Consider the following 23,891-nt stretch of genomic DNA (forward strand, 5'->3'; position numbering starts at 1 on the left):
TGGCCTGGGCACCTGGTAGGGACTCAGTAAATGCCACTGCCCTGCCACAGGGATGGCCAGCTCCAGTAGCCTCTGCTGGCTGACGCTTTATTCCTCCTTTCAGGCCAGCTCGAATGCCTGCCCCCTCCGTGGGGGTGTCCTGGGGCTGAGGCTCTTTATTACAGGTTTCGTTTTGGGGGCTCCCAGGAGGCCCGGCCAATGACCGTCTGCAGATAAGGGCAGAGAGGTTTCCGCAAATAACAGGTGGCACCAGTGTATCTTCTGCATGCTGCATCCCTCCCATGTTGGTGCCCAGCGGTGGTGCACTGGAAGCAGGCTGAGGGAAGGCAGGGAAAGGGAGGCCGGGGATGGGCATGGCTGTGGTGGGAAAGAGGAGGATGTGCTCTTCCCTTCTGATTCTGGAGGGTGCAGCAAGCTGAGGAGACTGGGCCTCTCTTGGCAGCAGTGTCTGGTGCCACTATGTGGCCGAAAGCAGGACCCAGCTTGTCCATGGGGGCCTGGAGCCAGGAGTCACGGGACCGTGGGGTCTGGGCAAGGAATTCCCATGCCGGTGTTTCTGTCCCCCTCCCCATACCATCCTTCATCCATGCCAAGGCCAGGGGCATTGTAGAGGGGACAACTATATGCTGGCAGGGGGCCTACAGGACTGCTCCCCGCCCCCACTCAGCTTACTCTATTTCCAGTACTGCCCTTTCAGGCCCTATGAGCTGCCCAGGCCAGGCTGGGCCAGATGACCGCCCCCACCTCAGCTGCTCTTGGGACTATTAATAGTGTCCCAACCTCCCAGAGTTGGACACCTCTCCCCCCACCTTCCCCAATATACTTGCCCATGGTCTAATTTTTTATTAGTAAAGGGACAGAACCAAGCTGGAACGAGAATAAAGAAGCACATGGGGAGGGGGCCATGGTTTGGGACAAGTAGGAGTTTGGGGGAAGGCAGTAATAAACCCACAGAGCAAGAGATTGACAAAAAGACAAAACCCAAATTAAAAGAGGGAGAGGGCAGGCCACGGTGGCTCAGCAGGCAAGAATGCTTGCCTGCCATGCCAGAGGACCCGGGTTTGATTTCCAGTGCCTGCCCATGTATTACCAAAATAATAATAATAAAAAATAAAAGAGAGAGGGAACCCCAAAATGGAGAGGAAGAGTCAAAGCAAAGCACTTCTGAGAAGGAGACTGCCACAGAGAGAACTCAAGAAGTGGAAGATTCAAAGAGAGGCAGAAAAAGGGGCATCTGGGTGTAGGGGTGGGGTTGGGGGAGGAGGAAGTGAAGGAGAAGAAGGAAAGAAAAAAGAATCGCAAGGGAGGAAATAACATTCCTAAAAATGCTCAAGAGGGGCTTCTTGCCACCAGGTCTGGACCACACCCAGCTGAAACCCCTGTCCACACGTGCTCAGCAAGGCAAGATGTTGAGGAGAAGCCAGGACAAGGAGCCCCTACCTACCTCAGCCCCTCCGCGTGCCTCTGGGCAGGAGAGGGAGAGAGAAATAGAACAAGAAGGAGGAAAGAGTGGTCCCCAGGCCAGGTGCCTCCTCACCTCCTCATATAAGGAGGCAGAGCTGACAAGGCAGGGGTTGGAGGACAGGAGGCACTCCTTCTGCACACCTCTGCCCTCAGCTCCCTTTTTCTATCTGTCCTCCTGCTGCCCCCTTTCCCTGGGAGGATACATCCAGGAAATGTAGGAGCCTGTGGTAGAGGAACCACAGAAAGTCCACCAACCCTTGCTTGGCCTGAGACTACCTGCCTCCTGCCTCCAGGGAGGCCAGGCCTAGGGGCTCTACATTCCTTGGTGTCTACAAAACAGGCATCACCCAGGTTAGTGACCTCAACGGAGTGTCCTCCACCTAGAGGTGTGCCTGGTAGTGGGGCAGCAGCGGGACACAAGCATGTGTTACTACCCGTATTACAAAAATAATAATAATAAAAAATAAAAGAGGGAGGGAACCCCAAAATGGAGAGTAAGAGTCAAAGCAAAGCACTCACAAAGTAACACACAAGCATGTGTTACTACCATCAGACATTTAAAGGCTCTTCTTGTCCCGCCTGGAGGCTGAGACTCTAGGGGATCTGCATCTTTCCCAAGCCCACGTGTCTCGTGTCTCGGGAAGCTTGGGCTGGGCCAGGGCCTGTGGCAGGGAAAGACTCGGGCCCTAGGCAGCAGAGTGGCCACCCAGCCTGGGGAGATCTGGCTGAGTGCCCCACTAGATTGTGAGGCCCTCTAAAGCCAGGCAAGGTGTGCCTGTCTGTCTGCCCCTGCATTTTGTCCGCTGCTGTATCTGCCACACTTTGAACTTCAGGTAGAACAGACGTTGAGATTCTGAAGAGAACCTTCTATAACCTTCTCCTGACATGGCTACCAGCTAACAAAAGCAGAGAAAACTTCACCTACAGGCCAAGCTCACTGACGCCAACATGAGCCTTCTGCTTGGTCCATCCACAAGAGCCCAAGTAGGCCTGGCCCAGCTGTGAACACACTCGGACTCTACCTCCCAGGCCAGGGAGGTATATACTCGGCCTCTATCTCACATCTAGACAACAGGAGGAAGGGAAGGATGGGGGAACCTGGGGAGAGAGCCACGGCCCAGGACACACAAGAGGATTTGGGCCTTTGAAGCCAAACTTCTAATGTGGGAGCTCTGAGAGCCCAGGGCCAGGTGGGTGCCATGGAACCCCAGGGTCTGGAAGCAAAATCCTGGGTACCACTTGGGCCTCCCCTCCCTCCCCAGGCAATGCAGCCAAGATCTGCCTCAGACGGCTCAAGGAAGGGCAATGGAGAATGAGATGGGACAGTTCTGTAAACTGTAAACTGCTGCATGGAAGGGGGCATGGATGGGGCAAGGAGGCCAGCTTTCGGGGCCCCGCCTCTGCACGGAAACACTGAGCAGCTTCTTCCAGAAGGTGGGACACTGAACCCAGGAGTTGGTACCTCATGAGGACAACTACTCAAAACGAGACTCCAGGAGGGGACATGCCAGGGTGCTGACAGGCAAAGCAGAAGCTATCCTCTGGCAGGTAGGTGCCAACCTTTCACCTGGAGCATCCAGGAGGACCCACTGGGCTTCCCTGGGGCACAAGTGGCTAGCCTGGCATTGTACTGCAGTCCCACACGCCACAGCTAGGTGGCGCAGCAAGTTAACCCTAGATGTCTGCGCAGCTGCCCCAGAGCACACCCATGGGGCCAGGGCGGGAAGTAGAAGGGCCCTGGCACGGCCCCCTCAGAGGCAGGGTCGTGCACCACGCAAGAAGCTGCCTGAGACAGCAGCTCCCACGACCACCGTCAAACCCATTCCCCTGATGTAGGGCGAGCTTCCCACTCTCAGAGATCAGGGACAGCTTATAATATGCACAGGAGCCTGCTGGCAGGGGACTGGGTGAGATGAAGGGGGGGGATTCAGAGGGTCTGGGTCTGTCCTGCTGACCCTCAAAGCAGCCAACGATGTGCTCATGACACTCCCTCCCTTTTGGGGACGCAGACCAGCTTTGCAGTGCTTCCCCGCCCCCCCCCCCCTCACCCCCTTGCAAAAAGTGAAAAATGGAGACTAAACACTAGGGATCAGGAACAGAAGCAGGGAGAGAAATGGAGAAAAGTCAGGGAGGGGAAAAAAAAAACCACGGAGCGCTGGGGAGGGTGGCGGGAGGAGAAAGGCCCCTTTGTTCAGTGGGAGGTTAGCTGAGGTGAGGCCCGCCCCCCCCCACCACCACCACCCTGACCCTGGGTAGCACAGATGGCTTCAGAGGACTGCCTGGGCCTAGCGTGTCCCTGGTTCCCACCCTTCTCAGGGGCCTCCGAGTGGGCCAGGCTCTCTGCCCCCTGGGAGGGCTGCTCCCCTCTGGCATGACCACCGACCCCCCACCCCCCAGGTACATGGATGTGCCCAGTGTGGACTCCTCCCACAAACCCCTGGATGCACTCGTGGCTAGCTGTTAGAAGGCTTATCCTGGCTGCCCCTAAAGTGGTGGGTACTTAGTGGGTGGGGGGCAAGGGTGGATCGCTCACACAGGAGCTCTGTAAACAGTAGGCACTCCACAAAGATGTGTGCAAAGACAGTGCCAGAGATGGCAGCTGGTACTGGAAGGCTAACCCCGGAGACCCAGGCTGCCCAAACGCGACATCCTGTCCACTGTGGCTAAAGGGCCCAGTGCCCTGGGGCTCTGGGCTAGGCGTGGCCCCCTAGGGCTTCCAGAGAAGGGCTGAGGTGGGGGTTGGGCATGCCCAAAGATGAAAGGAGAGGCTTAAGCAGCCCCATTACCATGCTCGCTAAAGAGAGGCAGGATTGAGTTCATCTACCTCCATCAAAGGGGCATCGAGATCACCTACACAGGCCCAACCATAACCTCTGAGCCTGTTGATCCTGCGGTTTTAAAAGCTTCCCCTCTGCCCTACACCAGTTACGCCACTGGAAAGCAAAGAAGTGCCCTCTAAGTCAGCAGACAACTTCCACTTGCACCCCCAGAATGGGCTCAGGTAGTGGAAGGGAACAGGGTACAAAGGTAGTCTTCCCCAAGGACTCACTGCCCTCCCCTGACCCTCCCACCCACCAGGGCTCTCAGCCACTCCCACAGGAAGGACACCCACCTTCTAGTCAGAGCCTGGTGACATTACCTGCAACCAGTAGCCCTCTAGGCCCCCTTTACTTCTTCCCATGCATGACAGCAGTCCACACAGCAGAAGACCCAGGAAGAGTTCACATGGCCCCTTCTATTCCTGGCAGGCTGGGGGTGGGAGGATACCCACACTCCCCTGCCTCTCATTCACAGAAGCTGGATGCCCAGTGGGGGGCTGAGAGAAGGGAGAAGGAGCAGGGCTTTAGGTCTCAGGCCCAGGAAGTGGGGGACCAGAGGAGGAAAGGGTAAGGGGCTCAGGGGCCAGCCCCCAGGGAGCCACAGCAGCTTGGACAGCAGTGGAGTTAGAAGCTTCCCATCCTGCTGAACGTCCATAAGAAGTTACAGTGCAGATACACAGTGTCCTGCCAAACCCCAGCCCTTTAACTCAATCAGGCAGGGGACAGGCTTCCCAGATTTGTGTGTGCAAGCACATGTGAAAACCTTGAAGTGCATGGGGGCCAAGAGTGCGTGAGGATGTGTGATTCCTGATGGCAGAGCGGGAAGGGGGATATGAGAGGCTGCAAGTGGGGGTGGGGTGGGGAAAGGTGGGGGCAGGATGATGGGGGAGGTGGAGTAGGTGCTAGAGAGCCTGTGTGTAAGAAGGAGAGGCCAGAGTCTGGGAGAAGGTGACTCCCATGGGAGCTGTCCAGAATTTTGAGGCTGGAACCAAAGTTATGGTTCCCGTGTTTGGGGTGGGGGGTGGGCTCATCTCCCCTCTGCTCTTGCCCTCTGGCCTCTTTTTTTCCCAGAAGCCCCTGGCCTGCCTTGCCAGGCTACCCTAGAAGGTTGTGCTGCATGCCCATTTGTCCAGCTCAGCACTGCTTTTGTGAAGCAGGGGCTAGTCAGGCATTTCTCACATGTGGGGGCATGTGTTTCTCCAGACTCTTGTGGCATGTGTTCCTGGTCCAGAGAGCTGAGAGTCAGGGGCCCCAAGGTCGTGTCCAGGTCCAGAGAGAAGCCACTGCTTCTACAGGAGAATCCTCTCGACGTCCCATGGCAAGCCCCCTCTTGCAGGCCAGGCTCCCTCCTTCCACAGAAACAGGAGAGGCCAATTCCCCTCCCCTACCCCAGAGCTACAGACACCTGTAGCTGCCTGGCCAGGGCCCCTCACCTCCATCCCAACAAGCCCAGGGAGCTCATCTCTCTCCCTAAACAGTCCCCTTCTGGGAGCAAAGCCAAAATGATGCGAGAAGAATGTTCATAGGCTGCTACAAGGAAAAAGGAAAAGCATTGGTGGGGAGTAGAAAGACCCAGGCCTCTAGGTAGGGTGGGGATGGCCAGGGGATCTCGGCTGGACATTTCCCAGAGATCCAAGCTGGATGAGAGCGTGCCCCTGCCCTTGTCAGATGCCAACGTGACCTAACGGCAGCATGCACACGTGGGCTCTTTTGTACCCTGTGGTGATCAGTCAAATGACAATCTCTTGACACTTCTACTGACTCTACAAGACCCTGAGCCACGGCTGCTGTCAGCTTTTCACCCCTACCTTGGCCCACACACGGGCCCTGGGGAGCTGAGGCTGGGGGTGTGGCAGCCCTGGGGAGCTGAGGCTGGGGGTGTGGCAGCGGGAGCGAGTCCCCAGCTCAGCTAATGGGAGGCTGGCAGTGGCAAATTGTTGTTTACTTTTAATTAAGTAAACAATGTCGGCTTTCCGCCTCCTCCCCTGCCATCCCAGCCAGTAATTTGGGGGATGACAATGGCGTTGTTTCCTTCCTCCTGCCTTCTTCCCTCCCTCCTAGCACTCCTGCTTGCTCCCTGCTCTGCGCAGCCTCTGTCTGCCAGTGGCGGCCCCCTTTCCACCAGGTGGGGAGCAGGAAGGTCCAGGATGACCAGGTGGCGGGGTCAACCTCTCATGGACATAGTTCCCAAGCCTCAGCCAGGCTCACCTCTGGGTGACACATCTCTGAGGATTTCTAGGAAACAATTATGCTCTGATCCATTCTCTCACCACCCCCTGAAGCCCCCTCTCTCCCTGACCACCATCCCAAAATACATAAAAAGGAAGGCAGTTGGCAGCGGGGAGGGTGTCTCTGAGGATATGGCAGCCCAGAGACCAGAGCCCTTGGTCAGGAAAAGATTTTCCCAGGTGCCCGACAGGCCTCACTTGCAGGGAACCAGCAGAAAGAACATTCTGGTCTAGGTGGGGAAGGCAGGGGCAGGCCTGGGGCCCAGGAAATAGCTGCCGCTGGACAGACCTGGGCTTTCTCTGGAAGCATGGCCATCTTGAAACCCTGCATTTTGGAAGCAAGGGCCCCGCGTTTTCACTTTGTCTAGGGCCCTGCAGATTCAGTCGCTGGTTCTACCTCAGAAGCCCCGGGGAAGAACTAGAAGAAGGAAAGACGCTGAGCCAGCCTCTTGCTGCCTAGGTCTCCCTTTGTCCAGGGTGTGGGCACTAGGCCTCCAATGTGTAGGGGCAGGCAAGGGGGGGACCTTCCCCTAGCCCCTGGGGAGCTGAATGTCAAAGGAAGCACCCTGGAAGGTTGGAGGCCATGCAGACACGTGGGCAGACATGCACAGGGGACTAATATGTGAGCAAACTGCTCCTGATCTCCAGGGGTGGGGCAGCACCCCACTACTCCCTACAGGAGTCCACCCCATCCGAGGCGTTCCATAAATGTGGTGGAACTGCATGGAAAGAAAGGGGGCGAGTCCCTGCCTCTCTGCCTCCCAGGAAACAGGCAGTCAGGTCTCCAGCCAAGCCCAGCTCCAGGTTCAGCAAGGTGGGAGGTGGAAAAGCGGGGATTCGGATCATGACAAGCCCTGCTCCCCCTACTGCCTTCCTTAGGGGGGAGCTGCGGGCTGGATGCAATTTCAGCTGTAGGGCAGGGCTCCCAGGCTGGAAGCAATTTTCTCATTAGGGTCCCGGGCCTGCTGGCCGCTGGGTTCCGATGCCTCCTTCACTCCTCCTTCCAGCAAACCCCAAACCGCACCCCACACCCGCCTCCCCACAGACAGCTCACACGCACTGGGACTCACGTGGGCCAGGGTCAGAAGTGGGCAATGGTGGGGTCAGCCTGAGCAGGGCCAGGGGAAAGGATGGAGATGCTGGCACAGAGCACCTACCCCCCCCCCACTGCTGCAAGATTGGGGTTCCCAGGTCCCGACAACCAGGTCTATCCCTGGCCTGCTCTGCCCCTGCAAGGAGAGAGGTCCCCAGAACCCATACCCCAGGCCCCCAGGGTCAAGAGGAAAGGCTTGGTGTGTGTGTGGGGGGGCAGTCTGGAGACCCCTCTTGACTCAGCTAGGCCTGGGCAAACAGATGGGCTCTAGGGAGTAGGATGCCCCTCCCCCAGGCCTGGGGCTGCTCCAAATGGAGGGTGGTCTCTGTCTGCTGGTGGGGAGGGCTGGGGCCCCAGCGAGGGGCGGCTCCACTCTCCGCAGACACATGTGGTTGGACTTAAAAAGCTATTAGGGAGTGAGGCGGCTGGCGGGAGGCAGCCTGGCCTCGCACCAGGGTGGGGGAGATGCCGAGGGGGTGAGCTCAGCACCTCCCGCCCCCTCCCCGGTGGGGCCCCCGGACACTCGGAGGACTCAGGGCACCCTCGGCTGGCAGGAGAGTGGAGCAGGCCCAGGGCAGTGGGGAGTGGGAGGGCAGGCAAGGCTGGGCCCTGCAAAGATTTCAGGGATAGCAGATATCCAAGGCCTGGGGTGGGGGTGAGCGAGGGGAGGGGTTTGTGCCCAGCAGGAGGTGGGGGCTTGGATGGTGCCCAAGGAGGTCATGGACCTCCCCTAGCCCTTCCCTCTTGGGGTGACCATGAGGCCAGCTGGAGATCTCCTAAGGGTGTATGAGTAGGGGGGGGGGATGCTGGAGTGGGGGGATGATTAGGAGAGCCGGAGAGAAGGGAAAAGTGGGCCCCACCCATCACGAGGCCAGAAAGAACCGACGGAAAGTTCCCTAGAGCTGCCAACTCGTAAAAAGCTCCTTTTCTTTCCAAATTATGAATATTTTTTGACAAGGGGGGAAACTCCCCAACATGGCCATCTAGAACTTCTTAGGACCCCATATGTCTGTGGCTGGGTATGACCCTAACAGGAGGTGATAGGTTCGACTACCAAAGCCCAGATGCCCTTTCCTGGGCACTCTGCCCTGCCCTCCTACCCCTCCCCAGTTCCTCTTGTCTTCAGCGATCTAGCGGTCTCCTCCAGGTACGTGAAGCAGAGAGGGCACCCACTAATGTTAGGGAATAGCTGGGTGCCAGCTCAGGGGCCCAGGAGTGGGGAGGGTTTGGGCTTTGGGTCCCCCCAGTGCTCCCAGAAGACCTGGAGGCAGTGGGGAAGTAGGGAGCTCAGATTACAGGAGACTCTACCACGTGGCAGGCATGGAGCTGGGTGTTTTGGAGTCATTTAATCTGCCCAAGGGCCCCATTTTCACAGAGAGGGGGAAGCCTGTAGGTTCAAACCTGAGTCGCAGGGCCTCCACTGCCCCCGAAGGCCCCATGGTCCCAGCTCTAAAACCCCAGCAGTCTCTTCCTCTGCAGGCAGGTAGAAAACTGGCCCTGGGTCCCAAGAAGGATAGGTGCTGCAGAAGGGCTTGGGAGGGCAGAGTGTGGTGTCCCTGTGCAGGGGACAGGACAGGCGGAGAGGTGGGGGGGGGAGGAGCAGGACCGAGCTCAGGAAACACGCGAAGAATGCAGCTGGCCGCTGGCCAGAAGGCCAGGACCACAAAGAGGCCTTTGTCTTAGGAGGTGTCCAGGGAGTAGATGGACAGAATCTCCACATGTGGAGATGTGGGCAGTGCCCCGGGAGGGGCCAGTGATACCTGCACTGTCCCCATGCAGCCCCCTCCCCTGTCAGATCCCACTCCTCAGCCGACCCAAAGTGTGGGGGCAGAAGAGGGCAGGAAGTTTGTAGGAGGGGCTCCTTTTTCCCCTCCTTCCCTCCCTCCTTGTGCCTGTGGATGTCCCATCTCAAACCCACCCCAGCAGTCACTTCTGTACAACTTGACCCCATGGCTCCTCAGCCTTTCCATGATGGTTTGGGGCTTGGAGGAGTGAGGAGGGGGCAGGAGAGGCAGGTGAAGATGGTAAGGTGGCTTGGGGACATCCAGGGTGGGCTCTTGTCCCCGTTTGGCTAGTTGTCTCCCCTTCCCTTCCAGGGAAGGCCTTGGAATAGTTCCCCTTCCCCCATCCCCCCTCTGCCGGGTTGCAGGGTTTCTCCCTTCTTGGCATCTGGAAAAGTTTGGGAAACTTAAAAAAAAAAGTTTGGAGAGCTTGTTGCTTCCCAATCCTGCCAGGAGCTACAGCCAAGAGGAAGAAGGAGAGGAGGGGTCAGGGGGAACAAGAGGATGTGATCAGGAGGAATGCAGGGAAAGGGGTAACCAGGGGTGCCTGGCCTGTCAACCTGACCCCAGTCTGGGTTTCCTGGGCCTTGCCAATGTCTCCAAAGAACACCCCATAAACAGTCTCCTGCCCCCTTCGTGCAGAGACCCCACCAGCCCCTCTGCTTAGCACTGTTCCCAGCCTCCTCTGGCCAGACACACATGCACCCTTAGTAGGGTACCCCAGCCCCAAGGTGGGCCAGGGCCGCTGTAGTCCAGGCTGCAGGCCCCAGGGAAGGAAGGGACATCACAGAGCTGGAAGTTATGCTCACAGCTCTAGGTGGGAACAGGGAGACAACAGCTGGCTTGGGCCCCAGAGCTGCCAGTTGGGCTCACATCTCCCCCAAGAGCTGGACAAAGGGGACATGCTGATATCCAGAGACACTGCCATATTCTCACTCCTCTGGTTTAGGAGGAGGGGGACTGCCAACCACAAGGCATACCCTGGGGCAGCTGGGCTGGGTTGACACGGCCTACAGCTTGCTCAAAGGATAAGGTGAAGAGGGTGCCTCAAGAAAGGGACAGACTGGAGGTGCAAGTGGACATTATTGGGATGTTGGAATATTTTTTAAATTGGAATATAAACTGTAAGCTTTGTGTCGATGTTAAAGTTCCTGAATTTGATAACTGTATTTAAGATGGTTACATAAGCGAGTGTCCTTGTTCTTAGAAAACATAAATGATAGTATTCAGTGTTCAAGGAATATGATGTCTACACCCTACTATCAAAGGTTTGGAAAATATTTAAATAGATGGGTAGATGAATGGACAGATAAATGAATAGGCTGACAGAGGAACTGATATGGCAAATGCGGCCAAATGTTAAGAGTTGGGGGGGGTGTGGATATCTGGTGTGTATGTGAGAAGGGTAGTTAAGAGTTCTCTGTCTGGAGTTTGTATTATTTTTGCAACTGTCCAGAAGTTTGAAATTATTTAAAAATAAAGAGCTAAAGGGAAAAAAAGAGAGAGGAAGCACATGGTACATACAGTTGTGTATGGGGGACCAGGACAGTCCCTCCCCAGTTAGGAGGGGCCTCAGCTGACACAGTCCCAGGGGAACCAGAGCCTGGCAGGCTGGGTGCTCCCTTGGTGGACTCCCCCATGAGGCCCGGTGGCCCCACTTACATGCACACACATACACACGCTCAGACAGCACTGTCTCCTCCCCTCCCATGGCCTCTTCCAAGTGGGGGTGGGGTGGGCGGGGCTGGGAGCTGTGAGCCTAAGCCTCCCAAGGATGACTTGCCTTGGTACAAAGGAACACCCTGAGGATGGGGCCCTGTGGTCCATAGGGGAAATGAAGCATGTCAATTTCCTCACATGGGAAGACAGCCAGCCCAGCCGAGGATCCAGCTTGGAGCTGCAAATGAGATGGAAGGGGTCGTTCCATAGAGACAGGGACAGACCATTCCAGGTCTGAACCCTTCAGTGCTGCCATCAACCCAAGCACCCCTCAGGTGCCTGGGACCCCCAAATACCCCCCAGGCAGAGCAGAGAGAGAGAAACATAAACAGAAAGGAAGTGGTGGCACAGAGCGGGGGTTGGCTGCTGGCGGGAAGCCCCCAAGAAATAAGGAGAGGCCCAGAGAGCAGGACGGGCTAGAACAGGAGGGAGTCAGGAGAGAGGGCATGTCCGAGGAGGGGGTATGGGTGGGGAGGGGGAGGGGTGCAGCGGGGGTTGTGGGGAGGGCAGCAGCAGGGCCTCCTGCCCAGGGTGCCAGCGCCCCGCCTCAGCAGACACCTGTGGGGTTGTGTTTCTTTAACCCCTGGGGCCTGTTGACACAGATTAGTATCGCTGGTCAGGGGTCAATAGGGAAGGCTCTTGGGGTCAAGCCGTGAACAACTGGAGTTGTAATGAGCCACGTGGGGAGGAGGCCAGCAAGAGGAGCAGGGGGAGGAGGCAGGGGCCGGTGAGGGGAGCCTCTGGCAGGCAGGCTGACCACGGCCTCTGGACCTGCCTGTACTTGGGGCCAGGGAAGGATGGGGCTCATTGGCCTCCTGTGTGGGGCGCAGGGATGCTGCCCCACCCCGGCCCCTCGCTGGCTGGGCTAACATGGGAGCCCACTCCAGATGGGAAGGAGATAGGGGTTTGGGGGGAGAGGGAGAGGCCAGCTGCTCCTACGCCTTCCCTCCAGGTGCTAGGGGTGTGTGCCCTGCCATACCCCCACCCCGCCCCAGCCTGCAATGATGCGGCCCACTGCCCCTCCCCACCCAGGAAGCTCCTGGAGGTGTAGCCCACGCTGTGCCCACCAGCAGGGAGCTCCTGGCCCCAATGCCGACAGAACTAGGCCCCTCCGACCTGGGCCCAGGAGACTCTTCAGCGAGCTCCCCTCCCTGCCCACCCACCTGGGACTGGAGCTGCAGAGCAGATGGCTTATTTGAATCTGAGGAGCTGGGGCACCCACAGAATCGCCAATCCTGGTGTCCTGCTCCATCCGCCTCATCAGAGAAGTGGAAGAGATGCTGCTGCCCAGGGGTGAGAGATGACAAGAACCACACTGTGCACACTCATTTGCACACACATCTGACACACGTGGACAGGCACACGCAGGACCTGCATGCTAACCCGAACACTGGTTTGTTAAGCACCTATCCTATGCTAGATGCGAGGAACACACTAATACTCCCCCTCCAGTGGGAAGCTGAATGCATAACGGATAAAATGCAGGAGGCCCTAGAGAAGAAGGGACTGGCTTGGAGTATGAGGAGTAAGGTGGGGACAGGCTGCACCAATGGGGTGATCTCTGGTTGGGGTAACAAATGGGGAAAGAGAAATCCAGAGGAGCAAACGGTGAGTGAATCCCAGAGGCCCAGAACAGCTTGGAATAGCCCAGAACAGTCTAGCACACTCAGAAACCAACAAAGAACTTCATTTACTGGAAGACAAAGGGCAAGGGGGCCACAAAGACGATGCTGAGGATCAGCAGAAGCCTGGCCATGAGAAGCATGGGGGACAGTGGAACAAGACCACTGATTAGATAAGTCTAGGGGAGAGCATATCTGTCCCTAGGTGTCCACCCAAGAGACCCAAAAGCACTATCCATACACACATAAACCTGGATGCACACAGCAGCTTATTCTCAATTGCTAGAAAACAGAAGCAACCCAGGTGTCCACTGGCAGAGGACAGAGAAACAAAATGTGGTCCCTCCATAACGTTGATATATTATGGAGCTGTAAAAAGGAATGAAGTCCTGATAAGTGCTACAACATGGATGAGCCTTGAAAGTATTATATGTAAAAAAGGCCAAATGTAAAAGGTCACATGGTACATGATTCCATTTATATAAAATGTTCAGAATTGCCAATCCAGAGAGACCGAAAGCAAACTAGCAGTTGTGGGGAGGTGGGGGGTGGGGGGATGCCAGGGAGAGGGGTGGGGCGGGACTGCTAATGCGGACAGGTTTTTTTGTTTGGGGTGATGGGAATGATGCTCCAGAACTGGAGAATAGCACAATATTGCCTAAAATAATGACTGTACAAAGTGCCCTGAAACATTCACTCTAAAATGGTGAGCTTTATGACATGGGAATTACAGTTTAGCGAAAACAAAGTTTAGGCAAGAAGAGAAGTAACAGTGGGTGAAGAGGCCAAGGAGGACTCGGAGCCAGGGGTGGGGCCCATGAGGCAACCGGGTGGTGCCACCAATCACGACAAAGCCAGGGCAGAAAGATGAGGGGAGTAGGGTGGGAGACCACTTTGGGACATAGCAAGGGAATAGCAACTGGACATCCAGCCAGAAAGAGTCCAGCGCTCACAAGGAGAAATTGGACCCTGAGTTCAACCAGGGTCACAGCAGTCAGGGAATGATGCCCACAGCAGGGACAGACCCTGGGGCTGCCACTTGCTGGCAGGGCCATGAACTGGGTGGTATCTCCTGCCAGGCTGCCTAGGTATGAAAGGATGGTCATCAAGGTGCCTTGTCCATCAGACTGCTGGGGGCTTAATGAGAAGGGGCTCAGGGATGTTGATAATGTCACCCTAAGAGCAGAGAGGTGTGTGGGCAGACCCCAGGGAAACCCACCTTCTGCGGGCACACCAAGCAAGGGCAAAGGTACATGGAGTGAAACAGGTGGATGGTCCACGGATTCAAGGGAGACACTGCAGGGCCAAGAGAAGAACCCTGTCTTCACTGAGTCCCCAACTAGCAATGTGACAAGCTGCTACAGACAGAAAGCCAGGTGCAGGGCAGCAAGAGACATGGCGAGTTCCGGGGTCCAGGGGCCAAGGCACAAAGGGAGGGCCCAGCGCCACCTTGTCCCATGTCTGCCCCGTCCTTGCCCCCAGCAATGGCCCTGCCCGCTGCCCTGGGTCCCAAGCCTCACACATGGCCTCACTCAACAGAGTTTCTGGCAACAGAGAGGAATTTATTTCCTGGACGAAGCAGCCAAAACTGTTCGGCACCTTTGTTCATGAGCGTGGTACAGCCAGAGCCGACATTTTCTGACAGGGCTGGGGAAAAGCAGCTCAAAATGGATTCAGGGAGGGTGTTGGCTGAGTAGCTTCTTTTGGGGTAGAGCTCTCCATGGTCTGCAGAGTAGATGACATGAAGGGAAAACGGGAGTGGTGAGGTTGGTGAAGTTCAGGGGATGAAGGTTTTTTAGAGAACTGGCTCTAAATCAAAGCCTAGAGCAGGTAAGCCACCTGACATCCAAAAGGGAGCCACTCTAAGGCACCGAGAAGTCATACTTAAAAAAGAGCAGAGAACAGCCGAAGAGGAATCAGGCTTCCCAAAGGTCAGGCTCCCATTCATGGTATGAGGTGGGGGTTGGGAAGCCTGATTCCTCTTCGGCTGGGGGTTGGGGGAATGGCCAGAATCTGAGGGCCATCAGCCAATACTGGGGAGGAGGCCCAGGCTCCTCTATGACCCACCTCTCAGGGCCTCAAGGGTTCCAAGTACCCGGACTTCAAGGTCAGGCTCCAGAGCTGCAGTCTCTGACATATCCCAGTTTCCCACAAAAGGCAGCCAAAGCTGCAGGAGCAGGCAATGGCTTTGCCGACAATGTAGCCGACTTCCTGACCCTTGAAGTGTCTGGGCTTTGAGCCCTCCCCTATGAGGGTTTATGATTTAGGCCACAACAGTGTTCCAAAAGGAAGCGCAGTGTCACGACATCCTCCAGGAGCCAATCATCTCCACCCTCTTCCTCTTCTCTCTGCTCCTGAAATCCACGCATGCAGAGAGACACAGACATAAAAAGTTGCTCTCATGCAGAGACCTATAGAAAGCCAACGCCTTACAGCCTATTTACAGATGTTTTACCAAACAAAAAATCAACTCCCAATGTTTGACAGAAAGCCCCACCCCACTTGTCAGGCAGGATCCCTCTGAAGGGAGGTTCCCTGCAATGAGCCGCTAGAACCCCAGGGAGGGGAAAGAGAAAAGGAGCATGTGTGCAAGGCGGGAGGAGGTAAAATTATAAGGTTGGAGCTGTCAAGGAGGGGAGGGTGAGAGAAGGCAAAGCAACTCCACTGTTACGAAGAGCTCGGTGGGAAACTCAGAATTCACAACAGCCAAAAGTCACAGAGCTTTGGGGAAAATACGAGCTGTGGCGGGTACTGGGGGGCTATATGCCCACATGGCGTACTCACATAGGGTACAGATGCCCTAAAACATAAAGGCTATGCCCCCTGCTGTGCTTTCCATGCCCTCCTCACAAGCCACCTGCCCTTTCTCACCCAAGGGCCCATTGAAGTTAGAAGCTAAAACGAATGAAGCAGAGCTGTGGCTGCCCACAGCAGTGCCCATTTTTGCTGATGTGTATTAATGGTGGAGGATGCCCAATTCAGGAGTGAGCGCACTTCAGTTTGTCAGTGAACCGTCCGCCCTACCTGGCTCCATTTCTCTCGTGGGCAGATGTGCATGGGTAGATGTCATGTGTGATGAGGGCAAGGGTGCAGCCCCTCTCACCCAGAGTCCCACCAGCTGCCAGCTTGGGGAAGTGGTCTGAGCCCCTCACTCCAGGCATCTTGGTGGGCAATGGGAACAGGAAGAGGGATTGGGGAGATTCAAGGGCAAGCACCCTAATCCTGGATCCAGCTCACATCACTTGAGGACACGGGGGGCTGGCAAGAGAGAGAAGGGAGCAGACAGAGCATCCAGAGCCTACCACGGACAGGGTCAGCATGTTGGGGCTGTCAACCTGGGGTACCCAGAGTCCCTCCACTGCCTCCCTGGCCACTGGCCTGTTGAGCTCTTAGACTGGGATCTCCAGACTCTGTCAGTCCTTCAGGGCTCCGCTCAGGCCTTCCTTACTCAGTCCTTCATCCCTTTCTCCTGCTGCAGTCAGGGTTTCCTAATCACAGCACTATGGTCTTTGGGGCTGGATCATTCCAATGGTAGGTGCTTAGCAGCATTCCTGTTCTGCACCCCTCCCCCCACCTCAGGTCTGACAAATGATGATGTCTCTAGACATAACCAAATTGCCCCCTATATCTTAGATGACACCCCTAATGACATTTGGGGTCAGGACATTCTTTGCTGTGGGAGTGGGGAATCTGTCCTGGCATTTTAGGGTGTTGAGCAGCACCCCCAGTCTCGGCCCACTGAGTGCCAGGAGCACCCTGCCCCAGTTGTGATGATCCAAACTATCTTCAGACACTGCCCATGTCCCCCGGGGAGAGACCCTCCAGAAGCCCCATGCTAATACCATGTCCTCCCCTCCTTCTAAGGAGCTCCCAGGAGCGTGTTGCACAGCATCTTGGGGCCTCAGTTCTGGCATAAATACAAATCATAAGCAGTGGCAGGCAGCAGTCACCCTAGGTGGGCGGAGAGCCACCGACCCCTTGAAGACTCCCCCATGCCTTCACACTGCCTTTAGCAAGAACCAGGAAGTCAAGGTGCAGAGCCCAGAAACAACACAGCCTGGGGGCCTGAGCTGCCCCCCTCGGGCAAATCCCTACACCCACTGCTCACTGGCTCCCTGGGGGACCCCAGTCCACTCCTGCTCAGAGTCCCCATGGTATCCCGTGAAGGGGTGCTGAACCTGCTCCACATGCGCGCTCCAGCTCAAGGTTTTTAATAGCAGCTTCCTGCGCGGCTGCCCCCGCCCTGCCCCTTGCCTCTTGCCTCTCTTCGCTCAGCCCCACGCCTGCCGGTGCCCTGTAATTACGGCAATTGTAATCTCTTTTACTAACAGGTAGATTAATAGCCAGGCAGGTTCACAAAGAGCCCCAGAGTGGAGCTGCTCGGCTGCTGAGCAGGTGGGAGACGCTGACAGAGCACGGCAAGGGCGTGCACAGCCGACGGGCGGGCAGCAGGAGACAGGCTGGGTCCAGGACCTGGCTCGGAATCAGCCCTGCTCATCAAGGTTTAGGACCCAGCTCAGGACCAGCTCTGCCCACTGGGGTTCAGAAGGGGGCCTGCGCTTCTCATCAGGTCACCCACCTCAGGCAGGTAGTTTCTGCTTCCTCATCAGAGCAACCAGCACCTGATCCTCACAACCCACGAAGTTTCCTCCTCAGGCTGAAACTTGCACTGAAATTTACACACACACACATACACACACACACACACACACACACACTTGTACACAGACATTGACCTCCTGAAGCTTGGACGCACCCAGAAACCCACAGGTCAGCACATGCTGAGCACCCTTGGGGAAACAAACGGACAAGGAGTCATAAATCACATGCCTTCCGCCTACAGTGGCCCGACCACCAGCTTGCCAGGTGCAAGATGTCCTGGCCCCTACTGCAACAAGAGGAGGGCAGGGAGGAAACCTTGTCCTCTTCCTGTCCTGCCTAATGCCCCCATTGCCTCCCCCTACAACCCTCCCCCAGGTTTCCTGTGGGCCTCTAGATGGCTCCCAACTCCCAGGGGCCTGAAGCTGGTCGTGTTCTATATAAAAAGGGACACAGAAAGGATGAGGGTGGGAACGAGGGGCATCTGAGGTCTGGATTGCACTAACCTCAAAAGTCCAAACAGGATTCAGAAAGTGCCATGAGGCCTGGGCTCAAGGCATGCACAAATGTAAAGGCCTGTGGCAGGGCCAGGGGTGCAGCTATGAGGACATGGTCCTGGCGGGTCCCCACGTAATCAGGGATGGGATAGACTGAGGGTATCAGGGGCTCAAAGCCTGCAGGCCTCCCTGAACCTCCAAATTCCCAAGTCTTGCCAGGCTGGGCAGGCAGAGGATCCTGGTGGCAGACCCAGACCAAGAAGTCTCAGGGGTCAGCAGCAGCCACGTCCTTGGGGCTGACACTCCTGGTATTCAACCCTCAGGAGCTGCTTCTGCAGCCCAAGACTCCAACACCAGCTCCTGGCCCTGGGACCAACAATGCCACATCCAGGGGCCCCAGTGACCACTTCCCTCTATCTAGCAGTACTAACAGGGAGCACTGGGAGAGGGGTCCAGTATGCACATAAAAATGCAGGGTGGAAAGTAGAGAATTCTTGATATTCTCATAAGCAGTGGGGACAACCAAAGCAATAGGTTGAGCCCCCAATCTTGGGGTTTGCTCATATGAAACTTAACCCCACAAAGGCTAGGTTAAGCCTACTTAAAATTAGGCCTAAGAGTCACCCCCAAGAGAACCTCTTTTGTTGCTCAGATGTGGCCTCTCTTCTCAGCCAACACAACAAGCAAACTTATCACCCTCCCCGTCTATGTGGGACATGACTCCCAGGGGTGTGGACCTTCCTGGCAACATGGGACAGAAATCCTAGAATAAGCTGAAACTCAGCACCAAGGAATTGAGAAAAACCTTCTCGACCAAAAGGGGGAAGAGTGAAACGAGGCAAAAGAAAGTGTCAATGGCTGAGAGATTCCAAACAGAGTTGAGAAGTTATCCTGGAGGTTATTCTTATGCATTAAGTAGATATCACCTTGTCAGTCACGATGTAGTGGAGAGGCTGGAGGGAACTGCCTGAAAATGTAGAGCTGTGTTCCAGTAGCCACGTTTCTTGACGATGACTGTATAATGATATAGCTTTTGCAATGTGACTGCGTGATTGTGAAAACCTTGTATCTGATGCTCCTTTTATCCACCTTATTGACAAATGAGTAAAACATATGGAATAAAAATAAATAATAGGGGGAACAAATGTTAAAATAAACTGAGTATATTGAAATGCTAGTGATCAATGAAAGGGAAGGGTAAGGGGTATGGTATGGATGAATTTTTTTCTGTTTTCTTTTTATTTCTTTTTCTGAATTGATTTCTGAATCAATTTTTGGAGGCTGGATTTAGTTATCAACACTGAATTCTTAAAGGAACCTGAGCAGGGAGGACGAATGTTCTAAGAAACGATCATGAAGATGAATATACAACTATGTGATGATATTGTGAAGTACTAATCATATATGTAGAATGGAATGATTATATGCTAAGAATGTTTGTGTTTGTTGTTTTATTTTTAAAAAATTAAAAAATTAATTTTAAAAATCTCTATGGAGACCAAAAAAAAAAAAAAAAAAAAAACGCGGGGTGGGAAGCAACACCCACAGCAGGCTCCGAGAGTGGGCTCCAGAGCATGGGCATCAGGGACATGTGAGCCAACACAGAGCGAAGCTGAGAGTGATGAACCTCTGGGATGGGGATGGCACCCCAGCTCAGTAAAAGGACATGGCTGTTCCTGTAAAGGACACCCTGCCTATGGTATGGCCATCTCATGGTCATGATGTGTGTAAGATGTGATGTGTATACACTGTGTGCGTATTTACTATGTGACATGCAGGTGATATGTACAGGCTACGTGATATGTGAGTGTGCACAATACACTGCAATATGTGCATGAGGTACATGGCATGTGCATGGTGTGTGTATGACATGAGTGATGTGTGTAATACATATGTGGTATGCCATGTGCACGTGACATGGGAGAGGCAGGTGCTGTGTGCTTTAGGTACATGACATGTGACATGAAAGGGAAAATAACGATGCATGTGGTAGGTCTGTGGAATGTGTGTGCTGTGTGGGATGTTAAGCGATACATATGTGCTGTGGCATGCACACTGCATATACATGTCATGTACATGTGTGGTATGCAACATGTGCTATCAATTGCCACATACATGAGGTGTAAATAACACGTATGTGATGTACACACGGAATATGTGTGGAGTGTGCAGCATGCACATGTATCACGGCTGACTGTGGTGCTGTCCTGGGGTGCTGGCATGCCACAGCCCCTGGAGTGACACAACAATACAGAAAAGGAGTCTTCCGAGGGATTCCTACCCTTTGCCTGGTCTTTCAACTGCTAGGAAGACTTAGCCTAGCCAATATACAGAGACGCAAAGCTTGGTGCTCCAGGACATCCATCCACTTTCACAACGGAGAAACAGCGGCCATGGCTTCACAGGTCTTGCAGAGGTGGGATTGGCTCAGCAGGGCCAGGATGAAATCTCACGCAGCCCCTTAAAAAGCACAGTCTTATTTTTTTTTAGTAATACGTATCGATGACATTTATAATTAAAAGGCAATGTATCATGTCCAAAAAGAAAAGGGGATAGAGGGCATAAAAAATGTTGGGAAATAACAACAAAGCAGCTAATGATGCAAAGATTCAAAGCCACTAAAAATTAGTTTCAAAACTAGTGACCTGGCAGAATGCAACGCAGTGCTGAAATTTAGGAGCAGCAACCAAAGGTGTCTGTACCATAAATCCCAATTTTATAAAATAAAACACGTGTGGAGAAGTGAACGCCAACGGCTGGAGTGGAAGAATTTCAACACTTCTTATTTTCTCTTCCCTATCTTATGCCTGCTTTATATTTTTATGACAAATGTGCACTCATTTTATAATCAGGAAAAGCTCTTTTTTAAAGGAGTGGGTGTGTGGGAGAAGCTGTATTACATGGCTCTCACCCCAAATCAGAGTGACATAATGTGGCGGGCAAGGGCTCACCTTCCAGAATGTGCGAGCTCAAGGAGGATCGAGCCCAAATGACAGGCCATGGGGAGGAAGAAGAGGGAGGCCTCAAGCCTCTGACACATTGCAGCAGGTGCTCTCCAACGCCTGGGTGCTGGGACCTCTGAAGGTTCTGTGGCTGCCCTTCTACTCAACAAGGGGAAAAGCATGTCCAGAAGAAAGAGGGTCAAGACCAAGTAAAAGAAGGAAGAAGTGGCTGACTGGAAAGTTTTAAAGGTGTGGAGGAAATTGTGGAACTGTAACCCATACCAAACTCTGAAATCTATTCTTCAACTAATTGTTGCAATGAGATCTAAAATTTATTGTTTTGTATTTATGTTATTTTTCACACAAAAAAAGAGTCAATTGTGATGATAAAAAAAAATTCCTTCTAGCCTACAGTGTTCTGAAGTTAGAAGGAAAAATCTGAGAGGATGGTAAGGTGGACCATGACAAACTCTGGGATTTGTTCTGTAACTACTTGTTGAAGAGCTTTGAAAATTATGCTTTTTTCTTTCGTTCTTTTTTTTTTTTTTTTTTTGCTTTGTGTATGTTATACTCTACAATTAAAAAAGTTAAATAATAATAAAAAAAAGGTGGATGGAAAGGGCTGGAAACGCGATGGAAAACCCATGGAGACAACTTGGAGATCTGAGCTGAACAAACAAATGGGAAGAATGCAGGAGGCAAAACCAACTCAGATCCGTTTAGATTAGGGCTGTGTATGAGCAAGCATGGGTCTGTCTTTCTACCCCGAGAAATAAACCTTCCTCCCTGCTCAGGTTCCTTTAAGAATTCAGTGTTGATAACCAAATCCAGCCTCCAGAGCCAGAAGTACATGTACGAGCTGGGGGACAGAACAGGAAGCTCTGACCCAAGAGACCCGGGTCAGACTGAGAGGGTTCCCAGAGGGGAGAGGAGGGAGGGCAGAAAGAGCTGGCCACACAAGTGGCGGGGGAGCCTGGAGACGGGCTTCTGGACCCAGGCCTCTTCTCCTACAAGGAACGAGGAAGGAGGCAGAAAGAGCCTCCAAGCAAGTGGACAAGCAATCCAGCCAGGCCCCGGGCTGCCCCCTGCCCTGCTGACCTAAACAGCAGGCAGCCGCCGGGCGAGCATGGCGGGTGGAGCTGGCACGGGGGGAGATCCTTTCCATCTGTGAGGACACTGCAGCCGTGGCAACGGGGCCAGAATTGGCACACAGCTCAAAGGCCCCTCCAGTGCTGTCAGACTAGGAGCCAGGGAAAACCTGGGTGACGGTGGAGCGGGCTGAGCCAGGATCTGGGGGCCCACCAAAGATGACCCTTCTGTAACAAGGGCCAAGAGGAAGGGGTGACAAAAATATCACCCTGACACCTCATTCGTGTAAAGGGGAAAAAATATTTATTTCGAGAAATGAAGTCTCCTTCAACCCATACACCCACAGCTTCTCACTTGCCTGCCACCCTCCTTCCAGCTTCTCCAGCTTCCTCTTCTCCTTAAGCTGTCATACTTTCCCCTCCTGACGCCCACTCAAAGGTCACCCCCACTGCTCTGGTCCCACATGGCCGGGAGTGCTCCTGGAGGGCAGACTCGCTCAAACAGACTGTGTGTGCGCACGCGCACGTGTGTTTCACTTAAAAGAAACTTTCAAGGATGGGCCATCGATCACATCCAATCTGAAGGTGATTCCGTATTCGACACTGGTTTATGGAGCCACACGAAGCAACGTGCCAGGCAAGAGATTGATATAAAGGCAAATGAACTTCGTTCTAGTTCCAAGATTCCAGCCCAGTGAGGGAAAGCTACAAAATGAGGTGTAAAACTAAACAATGCAACCCAGTCCCCAGCTGGGGATCCAACTTCTGTAGAAATGGGATCTACTTAGAGATTGCTCATTCCTTGCTGTGAACACTTCTCCTGAGACACGGCAAAGAGGACTCCTGGCCTGTCCCAGGAGGGCATCTGGGTGGGCCAGCACCTGCCTTCTGCTCGCTGCGCACAGACAAAGGCAGGCAGGCTCACCAAGGGTGCCCCTGCAGCCAGAGTGCTTTTTCAGAAAGAAGCACAATTCATGCGGCATTGCCAAGCCATGCTGGCAATATGAGTAATTACATTCATGAATCTCAGAGTTACAAAATCCAATATTAGGCAGTGGCTTCAGAACCATCACCCTTAGTTCTGGTCCCACATGGCCGGGAGTGCTCCTGGAGGGCAGACTCGCTCGAACAGACTGTGTGCGTACGCGCACGTGTGTTTCACTTAAAAGAAACGCGTGTATTTGAAGCCATGCCCAGCGATCTGTGTGCTGGGCCCGCTTTGTATACCACAATCCCATAAATAAGAGAAATCTGGACCTGCTCTCTGGGCAAGGGCCTCTTCCTTTGGCCAGTTCCCGAGGACAGTGGCTCCTTGGAGGGATGGCCTTTGCGCCCAAACCAGCACTGCTCCCAGCACAGTCGCCTTCCAGGTGAGACCCTGCCCTCACACCTTTGGGCCCTGGCTCCCCATTCATGATCGTTAAGCTTTCTCAAACCCAAGTCCAAACCCAAAAGTTGGGTTTGACACACCAAAGTGGGAAGGAGTTAGCTCACTTAAGGATTGGCAGACTTCTGCAGGCCCCAGGACTCCCAAAACTTTGGATCACTCATGTATACTTTGAGATGTGCTTTAAGTGTGTTTTTCTGGAGGCCTTGCAACTACCCTAAAAATGGAATGCATTGTTGAACAAACAATGCAGAGCCTATGATTCAAAATTCAGATATTATCTTTGCAGAAAATCTTAGTTTGATGTTTTCTGTCACCAAGAGGTGACAATGTGATTGTAAAAAGCCCAAGCGATCCAAAATCAAGTATTTCTAAAAGAGTAACTGGTTTGAAAGGAAACAAAATCCTCACCAATAGTCCATCAGATTTCTTTAAAAACCGTAGTTATGTGTTAGTGGGTCATGTCTAGTTAGGTGATAATCTATAGAATTGTACAGATTCCAGGTGCTACAGACCAGAATATTCTCTATGGATTAATAAGAGGCATGATCTTCTTTGAGATACGGCCTTTGAGTGAGTTTGGCTTTCTACATGACAGCCCCAAGGGCCGCAGATTTTCTGAAGATTAACAAGCATTAATTCTTTTGGCTTG

The 23,891-nt window shown here is 54.0% G+C and overlaps 1 protein-coding gene across 11 annotated transcripts in view; it reads right to left on the reverse strand.

Moving 5' to 3' along the window:
• The window catches only part of NFIX (nuclear factor I X), a 97,524-nt gene that overhangs the window by 23,725 nt on the left and 49,908 nt on the right, over positions 1-23,891 (reverse strand). The window contains exon 3 of one of the 11 annotated variants that reach the window (XR_013159629.1): positions 11,169-11,282. The exons of 9 other annotated variants lie outside the window; for them this stretch is intronic. Coding sequence is in view for 1 of the 2 variants with exons in the window: in XM_077121662.1 (XP_076977777.1) it covers positions 14,255-14,451 (197 nt within the window). In the remaining variant the exon portion in view is untranslated. Of the gene's footprint in view, positions 1-11,168; positions 11,283-13,414; positions 14,452-23,891 lie in introns of those variants that run through there. One more of the 11 variants, XM_077121662.1, reaches the window with a different exon arrangement.

The sequence above is a fragment of the Tamandua tetradactyla genome, chromosome 11 (genome assembly GCF_023851605.1).
Source record: "Tamandua tetradactyla isolate mTamTet1 chromosome 11, mTamTet1.pri, whole genome shotgun sequence".
Taxonomy (NCBI): domain Eukaryota; kingdom Metazoa; phylum Chordata; class Mammalia; order Pilosa; family Myrmecophagidae; genus Tamandua; species Tamandua tetradactyla.